A 21654-nucleotide genomic window follows, 5' to 3' on the forward strand; every position below is an offset into this window, starting at 1 on the left:
GATGGCTACTATTAATCAAGACCACTGCGGTCAGGTGCACTGTCACACACTGCTGTGACTCACCTGGCCTGCCGGTCCATGCTGGCGACTCGGAGGCCTTCCCAGCGGGCGTTCAGAAGGGTCATTTGCTCCTGGATTTCATCCTCTTCCTCGTCTGTCAGGTTTCCCTGGGCAATGAGCTGGTTGCCTGCATGCAGAACGTTCCCCACGCTGCTCTGGTGAGCTGTCAGCTCCATCATGAAATCCTTAGCAGACACAGAAGCCAGGGTTCGTAACAAGAGAATCACGATGATGACACAATGATGAAACCTGGGTTTGAACTGTATGCAAAAACATGCGTGAAATAATCTGTAATACAGGGTGGGGACTGCATTATCCTGTTTAACTAAATGAATTAAAACCGTTTTTTTGGATCTCGTGCTTCAAGTACAGAATATTTATTTTATTTATAGTTATTTCATGCATCAATATCTATTTTACAAAAAAATTGTAATAAACTGTATTATTTTCCACTTTTTCATCATTTACGTTGAATAAAATCTTTGATTATATTATATTATATAATATTATATATTATATTGTACTGTCTGACCCTGTCATTACCAAAAGCACAATTCTTTCATTCATCTATCCAATGGATGAGTGTACTTTACCTTACCTGACTCATCACTTACTACCCAACCAAGACAATGACACCCCAATATTATTGTGTTAAATATTTAATAATTGAAATTACAGCAATTTAATGTCAGTAGTATTTATTTGATTTTTCATTTCAAAGATCTGTTGGAATGAAGCAGGATCCAGTTTTAATCCCGGAGAATCTTTCTCACCCTGAAACTTAAAGGCTCTACATGTACCAACAACCCAGTAACGGGCTGTCTGGGTTTGCTGTGTCACTTTGTTTTGGTCTCTGGATGAGTAAGCACGTTACTCCTCCTCTGAGCCGATTACTTTTGATGAAACTAGGTAAAGCAACCATGCTGAAATAAAGTGGATCCAGACCTCCGACAGCTCAGCTGTTTAAGAGGCTTTGGATTTTTTTGTACCAGCTTTCTGCAATGACCTGGATTTCAGTTATGACTTGGTAATATTTCAGTCACGGACATGATGAGCTCTTTAAACAGAGGCACGCACCGCCTCCACCAAAATAAACGACTCATCTTCAGTTCAGGGCATTCTGAGCGGCGACGTGTTTTAGGTTGACTGAGACACACAGTTGCTTTAATTTGATAGTTTGAGGCTCAATACATCGATCGCCTCATTCTTCCTCGCTGTCTTACTTCTCACCTCGTGGGTGTGGAACTGATCTTTAACCTCCTCCACATCGTCCGACACCTCGTCCTGGGATTGCAGGGCATCCTCAGCCGACAGCAGCCAGGTCAGAACCTCCTCCAGTGTGGTCTGGTAGCTGTCCAGGTCCACTTCCAGCAAGCTGCCTTCCATCTCCACTTCCGTGAGGGAGCCGGGTCGGTCCGAAAGGGGGCTGCTGCCCGACTCTGCCGTCGGCACATTCTGGGAGCGAACACGAGATTAGACCGGCAGCCAAAAGTTCATGAACCGTCTCAATAGGGAGGGATCTTATGCAACTGAGAGGATTTAATAGTCTGATCCATCACCAATATTGATTCAGTATCTATTACGTGTGGCTTCTAATCCATTTTATCTCTCAAATTTTGACTTAAATTTCCCATTTCCTAATCAGAACTGTCTTCCATGCTACCTCCTTACTTCAGCCGCTGGACCCATGACAACATGTTTCACCTCTTCTGCATGTTTCTTAAACTAGTTCTGCCGTTACACTAATACTCCTGCCCAGTTTAACTGGGCCAAGCCCTGCCAGACACAAAGAACCAAAAATGAAGTGCATCTCTGAACACCATTTTCCATTCAAAGTCGACAAGCCTGATAGTTGAACCTGAACCCGACAACAAAAAAGGCATGTAACTCAAACCCTGGCGAACCCAAAACTCAGTTTGCCCTTTACTTTCATCCGAAACATCAGCTGGCAAGTTCCAAAATAGAAGCAGACAACAAGGCGTGGCCTCGGCAGCATGCAGAACGACCCTGCTCTCAAGAAAAAGAAAACAACTGCAGTCCTATAATGGGACTGTGAGAGGTGAGGAACATTGACATGCAGGGCAGGTCAGACCCAAATACAGTTTTAACTTGGCAAGGTTTTCGGTGAGGCAGATGGAGGGGGCGAGCTTGCAAACAGGCAACGACCACGATGGGTGATAAACCTCAGAAGAGGCTCTTTATAAGGAACTATTTTACATGCTCTTTCGTCGTGTTAACAAAAGCATTGATGAAGGTCTCCTTTTTAGGACATCTGCTGCAGATCACTGTGAGACCAGGTCCAACCAAGCTTTTGTTTTCCAAATATGCAGCAAAGGTCATCTGTTGAAAATATTTAATGACATTTGTGAGCGAGGACGTTTCACAAAGCAGTCTAAACAGTGAGGAAGTAGGATGGTGATAAGGAGGGCCGACACTGATGTCTGGCAGAGGAGGGGCCGGTGCACGGCCCTGTTTACTTCCTGGGGGTTGAAAATCAATTTAAAATTGGTTCATTTGTAACTGAAGCTGGGACCAAGGACTTCTAGCCTTTATTGTTCCTTCGCCCGGAAAATGGAGCAGCAGGGTCACTTCCTATGGCGAGGAAAAAGTTGCCAGGAAAGTAAAACCTTGCTGAACCAATCAGAGCAACCGTTGGAGAAAGTTTTCCAGCATTCATTCCAGGGAGAGCAAAGTAGGTGCCCACGGGCAATAAACCTTCAGAGCTGGTTCTGGAATTTTTTTTTTTCAGATTTAAAAAAAATCTGAAGTGAGCTGCCTGCTGCTGTGTTTGACCACACAAAACAGAGTACTATTACAGTTGAGTTCCTCACAACCTTTTACAGAGCTGTGCTTCAATCAATGGATGAGGTCACGGCGGTGAGTCATACTTTTCTTTCCTGTGCCTGCTGAGCTCTCCTCGGGAAGGCGGTGGCTTCTACAGTAAGAAAAAGGAGTCGATCCGGCGACACAGAATACATCACTGAAGGTCGAGAATGTGGCCTTCGCACTGAATGTTATTGTTGCAGCAACACAAAAGTGAAAGCCTCTTTAGGTTTGTGGGCGTTTTTCAATTTAGCCTTTTAGTTAGCAGCTTGTCTGCAGCTGCACAAAAGCCACAGATTCAAAAGGCAGTTGTGAGTTTGTGTAAAAGATGTATGATACTTGGTGACGCATGAAGCCCCCATCTGTAATGCTTCAGAGGCACATGTTATGAATGTTCATAACATGTGCACATGTGCACACCTTCTGCCGATCAACCAGAATGTACCTGAGCACTGAGCCCCTGAACATCCTCAGCCTCGACTTTGTATTTCCGTGGCAGTGTTTCCACTTCTCGAATGGACTCCATGGTGACCTCCTTGGGCAGCACGGCAAACAGCGACGTCACGTACATGATGATGGACTTCTTATCTGGCAACTGCACGGCCACATCTGTGGACGGGTGACATCGTGGGTCACAAAAGATCGCTGAAGACACAACCGATCACTTGGACTCACACAGAGGTGTAACTAGCCTAGTAACCAACTACTTTATTATCAGACAGAAGACAAAGTCCTCGAACTACCAACATTTTCATAAAGCTTACTGTCTTACCTTCAGCATCCAGAAGCCTCTCAATACCAAGCTGTTCTTTGGCTACAGCAAATCCATGGTCCAGTCTCTCCACAGGACTCAGTCGGACCACCTGGTCCCATTCAAAAGCATTTGGCCTGAATGGAGAAAAACATTTGATGTTTCTAAGGTTACAGATAAAACAACTAGTCACTCAAGAACTGCTGACGTGTTGCACAGTTGGTATATTAGTCTCATATGTATGTATATGGACATGTAAATGCTTGTTTTTTCTTAAGGCAGCACCAGACCTCACCTTAAAGACCTCAATAGAAAACAATCAATATACCACAGGTCTTAACAATCCAAGTCTCCTAACAGTGAGGCTGGAATTGAATAAAGTACCCAAAGAACTGTGCCTGTCTCACTTGAATTTGGCAGGAGGCCCGACCCATTCACCCCAATTTAGTCACTATGCCATCTCGCACTTAGTCCCACAACTGCAGGCTGAAATGTGGAGCAGGGTGTTGTTGTGGAGCAGATTTAAAAAGAAGGCTGTGAACAAAACTGCTTTAAATTGGGACTCCCTAAAAAGTAGATCAATATTGTAAGAGAAAGAAATTAGAGCACTACCGTTCAGATCTCAGCAACTGGATGAACAAAATCTAAACACCTGAACCAAGAACTCATCTATTCATATATTAACTCCATAAAGTGATGCAGCAGTTGATAGATGGGCATATTCAATATTTTGGCCTCCATACAGTGATCATACTTCAACACTAAAAACAGACAGGATGTTGTTGTTCCCAGCTAAACTGTCCATTACATCACACAGACGTGTCTGTGAAGTTTCATTTCTGTCCAGCCAACAAGTCCTTTTCGAGTGGAGGCAAGTTGGGTGTGGAATGTATGTGCTCAGTGATGCATCCAAATTCTGGCCAACGTCTAAACCAACACTCAACTTTCTCACAACTCGTTGTCATTTCGGTGTGTGTCTGTGTCATTGCTTAGCATGAGAGGTTGTGGCAGAGAGGGGGAAACACACTGATGCTTTTGCTCTCACACACAAAACACTGAGCGAGAGCAAACACGGCCTGGCAGGTGTAAATAGAGCACGTCAGGCAGTGTACACACACCCGGCAGGCGCTGACCTAGCAGCCTGACCTTTTGCCACTCGTGCAGCACTTAAAACAGCATGCCCCCCTCTGTTGGACAAACAAACAACCTATGCAACCATTTCCCACTCGAGTAGAGGCGTTTAGAAGCCTGTGTCGTCTACACATCTGGAGTCAAAGCAAAGAATGTCAAACAACTTCAGATGATTTGTGAGTCAGCTAAGCACAAAAGCCCAACAACTGAATAAAAAAAATCTAATAATAATGATAATAGACTGGTAGCCATGGTTGAAAAATCTAAATCATTACCTTGATATAAAATGTATGAGTCTTTCAGCTCAATAAAACAAATCCCAAAAATATGACAGTTATGAAACATGATACCACCTTATTTTTATAGGATTTTAGGTCTACTTTTTCCCCAAAATTCTTGGGGAACTTTCAAGGACAGACCTGAAGTGGTGCAGGATGCCATTGAGGGCCAACCCATCAGCCCAGCTGGTGGTGAAGTTGAGCACATTGACTTCCGGGTACGAGCGGGTGCACTGGCGGACCCAGCTAAGCAGGATCTTCTCGCTGTTGGTCTGCTGAAGGTTCGACATGACATCCTTCATAACGTCTTTCACCTACGAGCACATGAACACAACCAAGAATTGAGTCAATTTTATTTTTCCCTTTATTGATGGCCAACACAACACCTGAACGTGCGCACATCAACAGGATATACGGTCATATATACACAGTCTTATTCTCACTTTGTGTACATTTTACAAAGCTAACATTCATCAGGGCCTGTGTGTTTGACGTGTGAGGAAAGAAGAGAGCGGCACGGATGTGTGCTCACCTGCCAGTGCAGAATAATACTCCAGATCAAACCCAGAGTCAGCTTATGGTTCCCGTCCACGATATCTGTCCCGCCAATGTTGACAAGATCCACCTGAGAGGGCAAAAAGAAACACCTTTTAGGCCAAAGAAAAACAATCTAATATGATCCAGCAAACAACAAAAGGATTAGAATTATGCATTAAAAAAATCAACTAAAAATATTCCAGATTAGGCGATGCACCTGCATTACGCAACATGAGTCTAGTTAAGGGGTGATTACATATAAATATGTTTGATGGGATTGAGGCAAAGAGTGGAAAATTAGGTCAAGTGTGTTGTCAAACCAAAAAGTGATCTCTCTCTCTACCGCAGAGCTGCTCATCACGAGTCCCAATTAGCTCTCTCTTTGGTTCTCTCGTCACACACCATCACGACAGAGCAGACACTGAGCAGAGCCTCCACACACACACATGCAGAGGTCAGCGTGTGCCTGCTTTAAAAGGGCGGTCATATCGGTCGTCTCCTACAAGGCAGAGGACGCAGGAAAGTCTGACTGTGGTGCCGCTTCATTGCTCTCGGAACAAATGTTTCAATGACAACTCTAGTAGCTGAACTGAAGGCACAAGATTGCTGGTCTTATTTTATTAGTAGAGCTCAGCTGACTTATCGAAACTCATTAGCTCCAGCAGGAATCAACTCCATGGCGACTTCAGCCAGACAGGGGCTCAGGTCAATGCATTAGGACCAATTATTGAGCTCAGCTGGACAATGTTCATTATTCATTTGAAGAAACAGGTCTGATAAAATACACACACACACACACACATATTTAGATTAGAGAACACATAATAACCACTAACAAACTTATTACTTGCCTACTGTTAATAAACAGTAATTATGGTGTAGTTGCGTCAACTTTTGGTGACCATTTAATGGTAAAAGATAGTTACCAGTGAGTAGTCTGTGATGACGAACATCTGGCTAAAATACTCATGTTCCCTAAACCAGTGATTCTTAAGCATAGGGCCTAGGCCCATGGTTGTGCTGCGAGCACCTCCGTGAGGGCCACTTAAAGTTTTTTTGTTTAACACCTTTAGGCCATGTGGGCTGCGCGACGCTCAGTTTTAATACATGAGCCACGAATGGTGGCAGTAGTGTGTCACTGGATTGACTTGACAGCTGTAAATCTGTAATAGTTACAACCGTGGAGAAGTTCTTCATATGAAAAAAAAGTGACTCTGCTCCCCAACAGTAAAAACTGTGCATGAAAGCACCTGTTGAAGCAGTTTTGAAAATTTATTAGAACATTTTGTAGCAATACTTTCATTTACACTTAACGTATGTGTTGTTTGGAGTTTAAATAAAATATACTATTTTTATGTTATGCTATATTTAGACGAGACCTTTAGAAAGCACTTCATACTCACATTGTTTTGGTTCAGGACTTGTAGAACTTTGTTGACGTTGTTGAGAGAGTGAACTCTGGTGGAGCCTCGTTCTTTGGTCTGATGAAGAGAAACAACAACTCAGTTTGTGCTCTCAGTCCCACAGCGTCCAAGTTTAGGCAATGCTGGATATTTTCAGGATGTCAAAAGTAAAGCTACTGTGTAGGAGACAAAGTGAGTGAGACTAGAGTCATCCCAACAACCAAAACAAGATTACATGTCAACAGAGACGCGAATCTTTGAGGCTGTTGTTTTTCTCATTTTAATTTAAAGGTATGTTTCAATGAAGATGGAAAACCTGATACATTTTCTAGATCACAGATTAAGTAAAAATGATGCCACGTTTCCTCTTTTGTTCCTTTCCCATTCTTATGTCTGTCTTCTTTTTAATTCAGCATTTCCCATCATGTTTTCCACAGCACATGCTCCACCTCAACCTAGTCCTATTCATGTCCTCATTAACCACATCCATGAGCCTCACTGGTGACTTAGTCATTTTCTTCTGGCCATTGACTACATTTCTTCATTGAACATGTGTCCTGCCTCTCTTCTCCAGGTGCTCAAAACTTCTGAGTCTGGGCTCTCTAACTTTACTTCTGCCCTAATATTGATGTATTAAAATAAAGCCAACTTAAATAGACAGTGAATTCAAGTCTCATTAAGTCAATACCTGTGCAAAGTTAACATTATATATGTGAATAATAATTCACATGAACTGAGATTACAATTACTTTCCTCGTCAATTTTAAATGCCTTACCTACATGAGCTAAGCTATAAATAATAAATACTGCAAGTCCCAAGGTCACAGTACACACTTCTACTAATAAAACTGAAATTTAATCCATTTTCCTGTCAGCCAGTGCAGTTCTTTAGTCATGGAAGTTGTTTTAACCATTTATTTGTTAGCAGCGATTTGTCAAGACACATGATATGGTGGAAGTATGCGCTATCTCAGTACCTTTCTGGCTACACATCATTACTGTATGTGGCTTACTTTTTCTCTATTGGTGTGAGACTGAAAATAACCAGTACTAATAGACATATTAATAGAACAGCACAGTAAATGTGAAAACGTCACAATGCAATACCAAGTGTTGCACACCACCCTGTAACAAGCTGTGCACCCAAACATTACAGTATTCTTGAAACTCTGCTGACACTGTCATCAAACCTGGGGTATCATCACAAACGTTGCATCCCCCTCAGGCTGTGTGCTGCTGCTCTCACCTTCATAGATGTCCCTAGCAAAGACGTGTGACGGCGGAAACGGGGGGTTTATCTCAAGAATAACCTCTGTGACTCTCAAGGTGTTGTATTTGCTGCGTCTGTATTTGGACGGCGGGGAAGCCATGTTTTATAAGTCAGCATGCATGCATGGACTAGAGCTCAGCCGCACCTCCTCCGAGCGTTTCTCACACCTATTATCCTATCAGCACTTTCCACAAGCTAACGTGTGGAATGAACGCTGGGATGAATGGATACCAGCTGCAAATCCCTTTTAAGTCTTTGCATAGCTCAGTAGCTCACTCAGTGACAATTATAGAATCACTTTTCTGTGCATAGGAGGAACATATTTCCTCAGCTGCTAAGCAGAACACACAAGATCCAGAACCTTCCAGAAAAGCTGTTCATGCATCTGGGGCTCAAGAGACCCTGTGCATGACTGGGATTGCTTCATTATGCTTCAGTCACTAGCCAGGAATAAGGGCGCTTGTAGAGACTTGAAAGGATGCAGCGTTCACCCTTCAGCTATGTAAACTTAAAGGTTGTTTCGCATAAATCAGGTCCCTCAGGGAGGAGCAGGAGGTTAAACACCACTCAAGCTTGTAGGACTCAGGCAGGGGAGGACTTCATGGGTGAGTTCACACAACCAGTCCCTTCCTAATGGTAGTGAAATTCACCTTGAATAAGCAGCTGCAGATTAAAGCTTTCTGAAGACAATAGGAAAAGCCTTATGAATTAAGCCAGATGGAGCACGACATAGTTTGTCTAAATATTTGTGTTTAAGGTGACAGCCACGAAGATTGTGCTGCACGTGACCGGAGGAGAAAGTGTCTGAGAAATATAATCGGTGGAATGAGAAACAGCTGACTTGACCTGTCTCAGGACACTTCACCACCCAACAGGTCAACATTGAATGAAACATGGTTGACGTGTGCAAGAGCTGTAAATATGTTATTCCTACTGTCCACAGTAGGATGATGTTTTAAGACACTTTTGGGTTCTGCATCACTAGAATTCAGTCGTTATTTTAACTTCTCAGGGCAACTTGCTCTTGAGTTTTTGAAGCTGCCATTCAGTAGATTTTTTGGTGTGTCTTGAATGTTGAAACACATGTTGCAGGTGTTTGCGAGTCCTGTGACAGCTAAGGTAAACCCCATTAATTGGTAGTTACATATACACACTCTCAATGGGATTAAAGCAGAGTGGAACATGAGGTTAAGTGTGTTGTCAAACCAAATAGTGATCTCATTTTCTAGTGCAGAGCCGTACCTCAAGTTCCAATTATCTATCTCAATGGTTCTGTTTTGTCATGCAGACACATGCCACCCCCCACCACCCTTTCTCCAACCACAAAGCTACACAGAATAGAAAATAGAAAAATAGCATCTCTTTGCAAAGCAATTTTTTCATTGAGATAAAATGAGAAATAGAAACAAATAAATCTAAATAAATCAAAACATCCCAAATTCTTATAATATACCCAAAAATCAATTTCTTTGTACACTAACAAAACTTAGACCGGAAGCATAGAAATAGTTCACCAGCTAACTCAATAAAAATGTAAAAATATCTAGCTACAAAACTGTACTACTAATACTAAGTACAAATTAAATAAAATGTAAAAACATAATTATTAGAATAGCAATAATATGTAATAGCAAAATAAAATAACTTTTGCAAAAGTTCTTTCAGAATGATAGTATTACTGTACAAAACATTAGGTACTATGATGTCAGGAACTGTATTCTACATAATACAATAAATGTAACTCACTAACAAAAAAACTAACACTAAATAAACTAATCAAAAATAGTTAATGGTGAAGTCATTAGTGTCCTCTCTTTCCACGGCCTTGATGGATACTTAAGTAACTGGATGCCATTTCATCCTCAATCAATAGTTGGTGTTGCTTCTGTGGAACAACTGCACTCTGTAGTCCCTCTAAACAAGAATCTATGTGGATGGAGCGGTGAGTGGGTCCAGGAAAAGACAGAAAGGCATGCTGAGAAGCTTTTATAAATTATTTTATTTGGAGTTGATTGTGTTTAGTTGAAGAACACTTCATACATGCTAGAGAAAAACTCACCAGTGCGGTGCCTGTGAGGCCCTCAAGCAGATCCAACAGCTTCCTCCCATCCTTCAGGTCTGAAAACATGTCCTTGATAGGCGACTTGCCGCTCTGAATGGACCAGAACACAGCAGCGTTAGCTTTCTGCAGCTCCAATATGCAATCAATCAACAGAAACGGCTTCAAGTGAGCAAGTAAAAGGTCTCATAGGATTGAAAATGTTGGTGTTTGATGGGAGTGAATGGAATGTATTGTTTTTACAACAATTGGGTTTGTATTTGTTGATGCAATTTGTCATTCCTGTGCGTGAGGTTTGTGTTCTGTAGGAGGAAATACCAAACACCTTACGTCAGAACCTCACCTTTGAGAACTGTGCGTTTATCCACTTGGTGAATGTTTTCTTTTGTACCGCATCATGCTCATCTGTGACCAAAGACAAAAGAGAAAGGTGTGTGAGACGGGTGAACAGGTATATCCACCACTGCCTGCAGGTTCAGCAAGTCCAAAGAGAACAACGCTGCAACCAAACAAGACGCAGCTATCAGAATTTCAGATCTGTGCTGCACCTAAATGTGACGGTTTATTACGAACACATGTGAATTCCTCAAGTTCTTTATGATAGCCAACCTGTACTAGCAGCTTGCCTCCTTCTGTTCTTCTCCACTGTGACCTGCGATAAAGCTTCAGTGAGTACACCGGAGCTGCTTTGATGTGCAATGGCAGCTCCTTATATTGATTGAACAAAACCTTTATTTAGCCATTACGCCAACCATCTGAAGGAAAAACAGTTACTTTCCATCGCTACAAAATGTTGCCACACAAAGTCTCTACTGAAAAAACAACACCGCTTTTCTACAGACTGACAAAAGTAGATACTGAGTGACCTTTCAGATGAAACTGTGCTAAAATCTGTCTCATGTATGGACGTTTAGAGATCCCTAATGTACTCTTCCATGTGAGCTAGGAAGTCTTAGCAAGATGAAACATCACATCAACATATACTTGTGTAGTGGAGTGGCATTCATCCACTCAAGGGCACAGTCTGTCTGCCATTTTTGTAGTACTTGCTGTTTTATATGTAAACCAGTGTTGGGTGAAGTGGCCATTTTGTAAATTTAAACTAAATATAGCTTGGTAAATACATGTATTAACATTTTTATTTCCACGCATAGCAACACTAGGGGTATGTGAGAGTAAATTACTGAAGAAAAAATACACAATAGTGCCACTTTATACTGTGACGCTGAACTGTTTATGGATGTGTCAAGTAGGGGTGTATGAAAATACAGATCAAGTCAAATATCGCCACGCTTAACACACAACAACATAACGAGATCTTGCACGCGTTCAAGCCTGACATCACCATCAGCTGAGCTAACCGCTACAACGCATGAATCAGAAACTCTCCTCATACAATACACTAGCTTTAGTGCACATAGTATTGTATGTTTTCTATATATTCCTTTCATAAATAAATAATAACTGCTAACACAGAATATGATGTGTTTTGTTGTCGTCACTCGTGTATCGCCATTCCAATGGTATTGCCAGATTCCTGCCAATGCACAGCCCTAGTGTAGAGGTGTTTCAGACTGATGTCCCCTGGCACCTTCTCAGAACGTTTTCCAGCACGTCCAAGTAGTAGAGATCACTTGGAAGCCTGAGCCAAGAGGCACTCACCTCCCTTCACCACTTAAAAGCGAGCTCAACAGAGGAGCTCTTGATGTGTTGCCAGGTTGTTGTGTACACAGCCAAAGATGAAACCTTTAACCACAGTCACCCTAAAACATATTTTGGGTAGGTTTTTGGTGGTACAATGGCCAGCACAGTCCAGCTCTTGGCTAGCAATAAGCGTAACTTGACATAAAAAGACAAATAATTGTCCAAAATACACCTCAGCCAAATGCAGTTTAACCGTATGTCAAAAGTGTTTCTATTGATTCAGCAAGGAGAAAGCCGCCTTATGAACATTAGTGGTAAAAGCAAAATAATGACAAAAGCTTCAATCGAGTTCTCTTCAGATGCAAGGCTGCGTTTAAAAGGAGGAGATATACAAACACGTGTGAGCAAAAGGTCAAAGGTTACGATCAGCCAGCCCAGCAGTCGTCGGCTCCTTTGTTAGGAGTTTATCGAGACAGCGTGAGTCGGTGTGTGCGTGTGAGGCTTCTTGCAGAAGAGTGTGATGAGAGACAAGCTGTGCATTTAGAGATAGTATTAGCATAGCCACCTGATGGATGAACGAATCACTTTACTGACTACACTTCAACCACTCCTTGAAGAAAGCGTTTGTGCTTGTGTTGATAAAAAATATAGAACTCGTGCTGCATGCGGTTCTCGTCAGCCAAGAGCCATTTACAGACATGATAAACAAACGCCTCAAACTTGCAGATAAACTCAACTCTGTTGCTGTTTATATTTCACTTGATGATGGAGCAGCGGCAAGATGGCACCTCAGTATAAATTAGATTTTAACCTTAAACTTCCTTTGCTTTCTAAGATCTGTAAAGACCTTTGCCTGCAGAACATATATGCGACTTGAAACGTGAAGCGAATGAACCATTCAGTTTTCTTCAGAAGGAAAGAAGGTGCATTTAAGGGAAGACTCAAGGGATGGGCCAGACAAATCAATTGGTTTTACACACCAGCACACAGAGCAGTGAAGTGAAACGAAAACCTTAGAGTTGTTTGTTTATGCAGCGAAGAGCTGAAAGTTTTTACGCTCTCCTCATGGTCATGTGGGTTTGCCGCTGGCCACTCTGGTGTGTTCCCACAGCACTGACTGTTTGACACCATGACAATTTCACCTCAAAATATAACTGACAGAACACAGTGTCAGACCTCAGACATAGGGATGGTTCCATACCACTTTTATCAATTGATACCAGACGCCAATACCACAGCCTTGAGGACCATTAGACACCAGCTGGTTTGCACAACTGGTTTGGCTATAAAACGTAAAGCTATTTACGTGCAACCGTGCAATAATAGCAAAATAATGTAAAACAAAGCAAAAATACTCGTGTTGACGTGTTGGAAAATCCGACATTTTGCAAAGTGAAATGGATACTTGGGCTTATGGATCGGTGCATACCTATTTTCCAGGTTTTGGGAAAAGAAAATCTGCTACTGATCAATAACCATTCCACATTGGAACATTGATGTTCAACACAGCGGAGGTTTGACAATCAAGATGCCTTCTTCTTCATCCTTTGCAAGAATTTACAAAGTTACGGCACTATATACAATGTGTACGATACCATTCTGAGCTTATATAAAACAGGGTTCTCCCCAGATTTTTTTCACAGCATAGAGGGTCTCTTCCACACCTCAACCCAGGGACATTACAAAACACAGCATACAATTCAGTTAATAAACAATCATGCCGATAATAAAGTCTGTTCAACACCACTTGGCTGAAAGTAATGGACAGCTTGGCAGAGGTTTGCTCTGTCTGAGCGTAGTTCCAGCTACTCGTGTGACAATTTAAAACAGCTTGGGTTTAATGTCCCAATCACATGCTCTGTATTTAGGCTATGTGAATATTGTTCAAGGAAAAGACCAATATTTGTTCAAGGATTGGTTGGCTGAAACAAAGTCATTCCGCAGCAATAGCACTTTATAATCCTGATGAACTTAAGGTGTTTATGAAAACAGTCCAACCCAGCAAGACACATAGAAAACTACCGAAGAATCCAGTCATTCCAGTAGCAATTTGTTTGAACATGCATTTATATAAGTCATTGTGCATTTGCGGTAACCCTTAATAAAGATAGAATTAAGACTACAGAACATCCAAGACGTTGTGAGGCAGGTATGGTGCAGGTATTCCATCAACACCACATCATTTGGCAAAGTGAAAGACTCCTGTCTTATCAGCAGCAGCACCCCGTGTTCGGCCCCCAGGGAGCTTGTTGACGTCGACTTACTCTCCACCTTACCACATCCACAAGACAATACCACCGATTCATACACACTGCTCCCCCTCAATGTCTCCTCTAGTCCAGCACAGGAATGTCTTACTGCTCGACAGATCAAGGCAGCGCAGGCGAAGAAAAAAAAAAAACCACTGTACCCACAGAGAGTACATAAACAACCTCCAGTTAGCTTTACACGTGTCCACTTATGTTGGTTTACTTAGGACAGTATTGTAAATAAACCCAAGCAGGTCCTGACATTATAACATCAATCATGGCATTGATGTGAAAACACATCGCATCTGGTGAAACAAGGTGATCACGACGTTACAAACTAAACTGAGATGATCGCTGTCACATGACTGAGATCGACAGGTAGACGCCATGTGATCACAGCACAACTTAAGTTTGCTGAAGGAAGGGTTTGAATTATAATAAGTCGAAGCTGGAGAGATCATCAGGTGTTTCAGGACAAATATTAACACTTCAGAGTCATGTATTCTACAGCCATCGACAGAGCAAGTATGAACATCAGAACTGTTTTCCATACATCAATCACTTTGAACGGAGATTTGTAGCTGTACATTTAATGCAAAATATAATTGTAAAAGGTTTGATGTCAAATTGTGATCACCATTTTACTTAACTGTCATGATGGACAAACTACTCCAACAATAACTCCAAAACAAAGACAATGGCTGAAAAGCAAAATAGGGCACGCTCCCATTCCTTAGCTAACTAGACCAAAAACAGACCAACACCAACGCTCCAGATAAATCAAAATTCACCCCAGACTTTGATAGCTTTACACATCAACACAGGTGAATTAAAGGTGGGACGACTCAGCAGGAAGAAGTGGGAGAAACTGGTGAGCACATCAAACAAAGTAAGTGCGTAACCAGGGCAGCAACTCACGACAAATACCAGTTATTTACACAGTTTAGTTCCACCTGTGAGCAGTGAGCTTAGCGGCTAAACTGAAGCAGTTAAAACTAATGTCCTCCATACAGCGTTCATGCGTCATTCAGAGACCCCCACAATGGAAGTTTGTCATGCCAGATTTAGTGAGGAGCAGAAGAAGAGGAAGCATGCAAATAAAATTATTCACGACTAACTCATCAATGAGAATGATATAGAGCAACAAACCAGCTGCATTTTTGGGGTACAAGAAAATAAAACCAGCTCCAAGATAATGACTCTGGGTTGGAAGGATTTTAGGGAAGAATTACAACTAATTCTGATGAAGTGGGTGAATAAATAAAAGAAAAAGTAATGTCATGTGACACAAACAAGATTTTACATTGTCCTTGATGTGTGAAAGCATTTGCTTTTGCTAAAGGGATCCTGCAGTTTATTTCTATGGCAGGCATTAAAATCATATATTCTAAAAGCCTGACACCCGCAACATCACAATAACGGCTCCCACAGGAACCCCGCAGCTTGTTATTACAGGCTGTGTCAGTTTCTACAGAAGAGCGCATCGTTCTTAAGTGGAGACTGGAGGCTTGTAAAAGATGTCTCCCAGAGAGAACTTCACCTTAAAGGGAGCTACAGACTTCTGTTGTGACATTCAATAAAGGACACACACAAACCAACACACTCAGTTGCTCAGTTCCACGTCAGCTATCTTTAACCTGACAGAGAAACTTTATCCTAAACAATCAATTTGTCCAGAACCATGTGCACCTGCAGCCTGAACAAGGTAGTTTGTTGTGGTCAGGTTTGCGACCTGACTGTGGGTTTAAAAAGGAATGCACAGAATTCCTATAATTTCCCATGCATTCCTGCCTTCATTCCTTCGGTGGTCACTTGTCTCAGCCTGCCCCAGCTGGCAGGGGCTTGTTGACACTCACCAAGATCTCGCAGCTTGTACAGAAACCACTTTACGCATGCAGAAGGACAAATCATAACTCCACTTGAACAGAGTGAAGCACACCTCAATGGTGTGTGTGTAGTTGCGTGCGGTACTGTAATTATGCAACAAGAGCGTGGGCAGTGGGGCAATTACAATGTGGTAATTAAAAAGGAAAAGGAAGCGCATGCTTGGAAAAGTCAAAGATTCTGATTAAATACCTCATATTTAGATCAGAGGAGAAATTTAAAAGTGATAAATAGGAGACCTCAGATCTCCTGAAAACCCCTTTGAACGCCTTTGAATAAAAATAATTATGTTGCACAAATGCCTTCAAAGAATATTTTATTTTTTGCCTGAACAAAGATCAAGTATTAATGTGTAGTTTAATTTCATTACTGCCCCAAAGAATTTGTTTTTGCTAGCATTTACCAGTCTGGAAAAGTTCTCAATTTGAAACCGTGGCAGTGTGCCACGCGCGTTTACATCTAACGGAAACACAGCATCTAGCCCACACTCCAGCACAAACTTAACTTTGGTGCGAGTTCTACTGGGTTGTGCCAGCAAATTCCAGAACGCTAACGCCACCTGCAGCACCATTGAGCTCATTTAATTTACCCAGTAACAATCAATGACATTTCAAATGCTGAAACTGATATCTGACTATGGCATACAAAATAATGAGACAACAATATTGGACCAAAATCAGAATTTGGATGGAAACGAGCTGCTTGGCAGAGGTCTGTGTCTCATACCAAGGAAGCAGGGATGGTCTCTAAACCTTTGCACGTTGTCCTCTATAGCTCCACTATATCAAGGAAGTATAAAGAGAGCCAGTACCTGCCAACACTGCCAATTTTCCATCCAGTATAGATGCATCACAACAGTGTTACGCTAGTGATGGTGGATTAGTTTCGCTCACTCTTAACTTTTAGAAGGATAGGGATGCACTGCTGCAACAGACACCGTAATATAAACCCAAGCCGAGTTCTGTTATCCCAGAATAGCAGCAATATATACAAGCATGAATCAAATTCTTGAACGCATCCATTCATCTTCTTCTGCAGCTGCTCTAAATTAAATTGTTCCCAAAATGTCTCTTCGCTCATGTAAACGCAGGTTATAATGTTTCATAGCAACTAAATCCAGCAAAATCATACGTTGGAGTGAAGGTCAGCAACAAGCACTAACAAAAATCCAGAAGTCCTTTCTGACAGTAAACTCCAGAGTCAGCTGAGAGAGCAAACCTAAATGTCACGTGCCACCCACTTGTCAAAAGTGCCTACCTCTGAGTCTGAGTCCATGCTCCGCCATCTTTCAGTGTGAGGGCCACAGAAAGTGAAGTCCAGCAAACATGAGTAGTTAGAAAGTAAGAAGACTTGAGGGAGAGAATATGGCATTCCAGCTTCCCTGTCCTCTCTCCTCCACTCCTTGACCAACGAGGGAGGAGAAGGTCAGAAGAATGCAGTAGCAGCAGACAGAGAGTGAAAGAGAGGGAGAGGGGAGGGAGAGACGGACACTGTCAGTGAAAGAGAAACAGATTGGGGGCAGAGCGGAACACGACAGGGCAAGCCAAGAGCAGAGAGATAATGCATTGCGGGATAGAGGATGAACACACGTGAACACAGAGACACTGTTCGGTGGCATCCCAGCATGCAACAGGACAGATCGGAGTGCCAAATGAGAGCATATCTGACAGAGATCAACCCAGGGTTGGAAGCTGGACCATTTGGTTAGTAGAATGAACTGTTTTTTCTTGTGAATCCTAACACCAACTTGTAAATAAACCCTTGAATTTTTATGCCGAGCTGTCATCCACCCAGGTATTAAAGAAGGAAGCCAAGGTTAGGGTTAGTCAATGACATACACTTTCAATTCACCTGATAACTTCTGTATGATTTTGGGCTGTAGGAAGATGTTAGAGTGCTTAAGGGAAACCCACACAATATCCAGGAGAACACATGAACGCTACAGAGAGAGGACACGTCACAAAGCAGTCGCTAACTGGTTCATTGGACGACTAGTTGTGATGTCATCGTTCCTTTGGAACAATCCTCAGCAAGAGGAAAATGGCTGATACCATGGATACCACAGAGACCAGAAACATCAGGCCCATTTCACAAAGGTCACACACATTTAGTGTAATTAAAAGCTTCAAAACAACATTTAACAATATACAACTGTTGACAACAATTTACATTCATTTTTATTTATATTTATTAATACTCCTATTTATACTTCCAACACTACAATCCTGTTGGCGTGTTCCTCAACCAATGCACGTGTATGAAGACTAGTCGACTTGTGTTAGATGCAGGCGAAAATACCTTTAAAATATTTGGTTTTGTGAGCGACAATAATGTTTTATTCAATTTACATGAAAAAGAGAGGCATGTAGATGATGCATAATGCATAGTTAGTTCAAAACGAAATTTTATCACCCAAAAGTAAACATTAAAGTTACTGCGATCAAGAGAATTTGATGAAAGATGGGAAAACGGATGTGTTTACGCTTCAAAGAGTAAGTGTTTTTTGTGTTATGAGTCGCGGTGAAGGAGTGACACAGTAACCTCAAAGACAGATGTTGCATTCATATGGACTCTTCAATAAATAAACATTTAGCGGCCTGTAACTCACACTGTGTGGAAAACTTAGCTCCCTGGTGGGATTAAGTTTGACACCTATCTATGAGGAACCACAAAAAATTAAACATACTACCGTGTAGTTAAGGTACAACAAGCAAATGAAGTGGAAAGAGTGAAACAAACAAAACAGGAAGAAGCAGAAGCAACAACCCTCTTATTTACATTTTTAAGCAATGTTTACAAAATGTCTGGCTGCCTTCAGCCCAAATTTCAATGAAACGACTTTTCAAATTGTTTATTATTCTCTGCACATCCATTCATTCACATCAAGTAATTAACAAGCCAAGTATGCTAGCAAACAGTGAGTCACTGTCACTGAAGCGTTTGAGACACTCACCAAACACCGGTTTCGTTTCAGGTTTCCTTTTCCTTCTGAAAAGGTGCCGTGATCTCTTTGACATCCATTTACTCAAATTCATGACTGACAGCTGGTTGAGGATAAAATATCACGAGACAGAAGAGGGCAAAGGGAGAATAACAACACATCCGGATTGTGCGTTTCTGGGTTGTGGGGAAGAAGAAACAGGAAGTAGAGGTGTTTGAGGGGGTTCCTGGGTCGACTGTTGTCGCATCAACACGTGCATCAAGCTTCACGGGAGGTCCGGGGATGAGAGCGACAAGACAATCGACCTGTGGAAATGTGTCGAATCAGCAGGTACGTGACGGGGACACTGATGATTTCCTGAGTGAGTGTTTTCCATCAAACCGTCAAGTGGCAGCTGTCAAAACCGTGACGGCTGCAGAGAGTCACGTCGCAGTGATAGAGTTGCTCGAGGTGAAAAAGGTCTGCAGTAGTCCATTTGCTCATCGACATGTTTAGTCAACGAGGCAACTGAACAAACAAACAAAACCAACAACACTTGTCCCACAAGTGAAACTGGAGGACATGAGTGGGAAGCAGGCCAAAAGAGAAAGTTACACTTGGTCGTTTTTTCTCTCTTCCTTCCTTTGGCTGAAATAAAGGGAAGTGAAGAGGCACTGCCAGCCGTGTCCACCAGCTCTCAGAGGGAGACTTGAATGAAATCCACTTCCTTTAATAGAGAGATGTTGGCTGTGTTTGGGTCTAGTGAGTGAGGAACTCAAGAGGCCAAAGGGGAGTTTCCACTGGACCACATAAGTCACGAAGCCCAGGACACTGACCATTGTTACATACCGAGAGAAGCCCAACTAAGGCAAAAGTTTTGGTTCTTCCAGTTTACATTCTGGGGAGAGATACCTGAGCTACTGAGTAATGTGATGTCACCTCCGTGGCAAGGGGCGGTGAAGTGAGCCCACTGTATGACTGCGTCCACATTAGCATATTTATTCTTGAGCAGGATCGTTTTCAGAGTTTTGGAAAATGGGTTTTAGCACACAATGTTGAGTATGAGTAATGTGTTTTCTGAAAATATGATGGATGGAATTTCAATCCACTTAGGGTTAATCAGAACTCTCTCCAGTCTGTTTCCGTAAATCCTGTCATGCGAGGGGTCAGAAGTGGATTGGGCAACGCGGCCCTAATGAGCTAGCAGAGGGGGCGGACAAGGGGATTTAAACAGGGAATTCTTGCCTCGGGAAAGGAGAGTGGTCTGCTTTTACCGCTAATCATTTTCCCCCCTTGTAATTCTCCTGTCTTCATTACAAGACGAGCTTGAATGTCATCTGGACTGGGTGGAGTGAGCTACAAATGAACATTCACATGAGCATTGACGACAGAGTCCCACACACAGCCACACCCAGGGGAGATGCTTTAGCCAATGTTTCCATTCCCAAATTTCCATCTCTTCTCCTCCCTCTTCCCAGACGGACAGAGGAGCTGCATTCGGGGCATCTTTTACAGGCAGGCTATTTTTACACCTCGAAAGTTAGACTCTGAGAGATGCTTCCGCCTGTCGAACTTTAGGGTTTACAGCTGTGACCTCTTGCTGACCACACACATGGCCTTTGCTGGAAATACAAATTCAGGTCATGACATCGAGCAATGAAATGGCTGCCTCAAAGAAAGCGTCTTTGTTTTTGATGCGTGTTCCGTCCGTCCCACACATGCAGATGCACACCCATCATTACATATTTGCGATGCACGGCTCTCACATCAAGCAGCAGCTGCCCTGAACATATTGATTTACTGCTGTCACATCCGACTGTCATGGAAGACTGTCTACACATCGTCCACCCTGAGCCTCTGAGAGAAGAATAGAAGACATGTGGCTGAGCTAGTAAAACGACAAGAAATCTTCCTGCCACACCCGACACACCCTCCAGTTGAAGGCCAAGACACTCTCCTTTACTCAGCCAAAGAGTTAAACACAAGCAGATGATAAACCTCCACACCCTGGTCATATCAGCATCATATCATATCATATCAGCGAGTCTACTTACAACTATGCACAGCATAAAATGGTACAATAAATAGCTTTTCTACCAGTAGATTCCGCCTGCAGTGTTTTGTTTCATTTAACAATGAAAATGTGCTGTTTTCCTCTGTGTGTCCTAAGTTCCGCCGGCACAGTCGGTCTCAGCTACATAGTCATTGGCGGCGAAAACAGCACATTTGGAGCACTTTACGGTAAATAAAACTGCTGTGACTTGATCGGTTTGATGTGACAAGGCTCAATATTTCTTTATTTGATGAGATGAAGCTCCATAAAAAATCCATATATTAGCCGCGTCATTTTATATGCCACGGGTATTCGTAGAAAAAAAAGTTGTGGCATATGTAGTTTACCGCACTGCGAGATGAAGCTATAAACATCCTGGCCACACACACTCAATGTTCTATAGAGTGTAAGCTTGACAGACATTAGTGTGCGTTCTTCTTCTACGTTTTTGGAAGAGGACACAGAGATACACCTCCACTTACGGAACATGTATACAGTTTCTGAAGGCCATCCCTAGCTTTGGACTCACTAAAATGTGTTTTTGTAAATGCTCATTAATCAAAACAAATGTTGAACGATTGGAAAAACAATT

The 21654-nt window shown here is 42.3% G+C and overlaps 1 protein-coding gene across 4 annotated transcripts in view; it reads right to left on the bottom strand.

Moving 5' to 3' along the window:
* Positions 1-21654, bottom strand: part of utrn (utrophin) — a 140055-nt gene that overhangs the window by 112900 nt on the left and 5501 nt on the right. For 2 of the 4 annotated variants that reach the window (XM_053881366.1, XM_053881363.1), the window contains exons 1-10: positions 19043-19483; positions 10656-10717; positions 10313-10405; positions 6984-7061; positions 5576-5668; positions 5185-5357; positions 3656-3771; positions 3329-3492; positions 1291-1515; positions 64-245 (exon numbers count right to left, since the gene is read on the bottom strand). In XM_053881366.1, the coding sequence (XP_053737341.1) occupies positions 64-245; positions 1291-1515; positions 3329-3492; positions 3656-3771; positions 5185-5357; positions 5576-5668; positions 6984-7061; positions 10313-10405; positions 10656-10717; positions 19043-19124 (1268 nt within the window). In that variant the 5' untranslated portion in view covers positions 19125-19483. Of the gene's footprint in view, positions 1-63; positions 246-1290; positions 1516-3328; positions 3493-3655; positions 3772-5184; positions 5358-5575; positions 5669-6983; positions 7062-10312; positions 10406-10655; positions 10718-17346; positions 17569-19042; positions 19484-21654 lie in introns of those variants that run through there. The other 2 variants (XM_053881367.1, XM_053881364.1) reach the window with 2 other exon arrangements.

This window comes from Synchiropus splendidus, chromosome 12 (assembly GCF_027744825.2).
Source record: "Synchiropus splendidus isolate RoL2022-P1 chromosome 12, RoL_Sspl_1.0, whole genome shotgun sequence".
In the NCBI taxonomy this organism is placed as follows: domain Eukaryota; kingdom Metazoa; phylum Chordata; class Actinopteri; order Syngnathiformes; family Callionymidae; genus Synchiropus; species Synchiropus splendidus.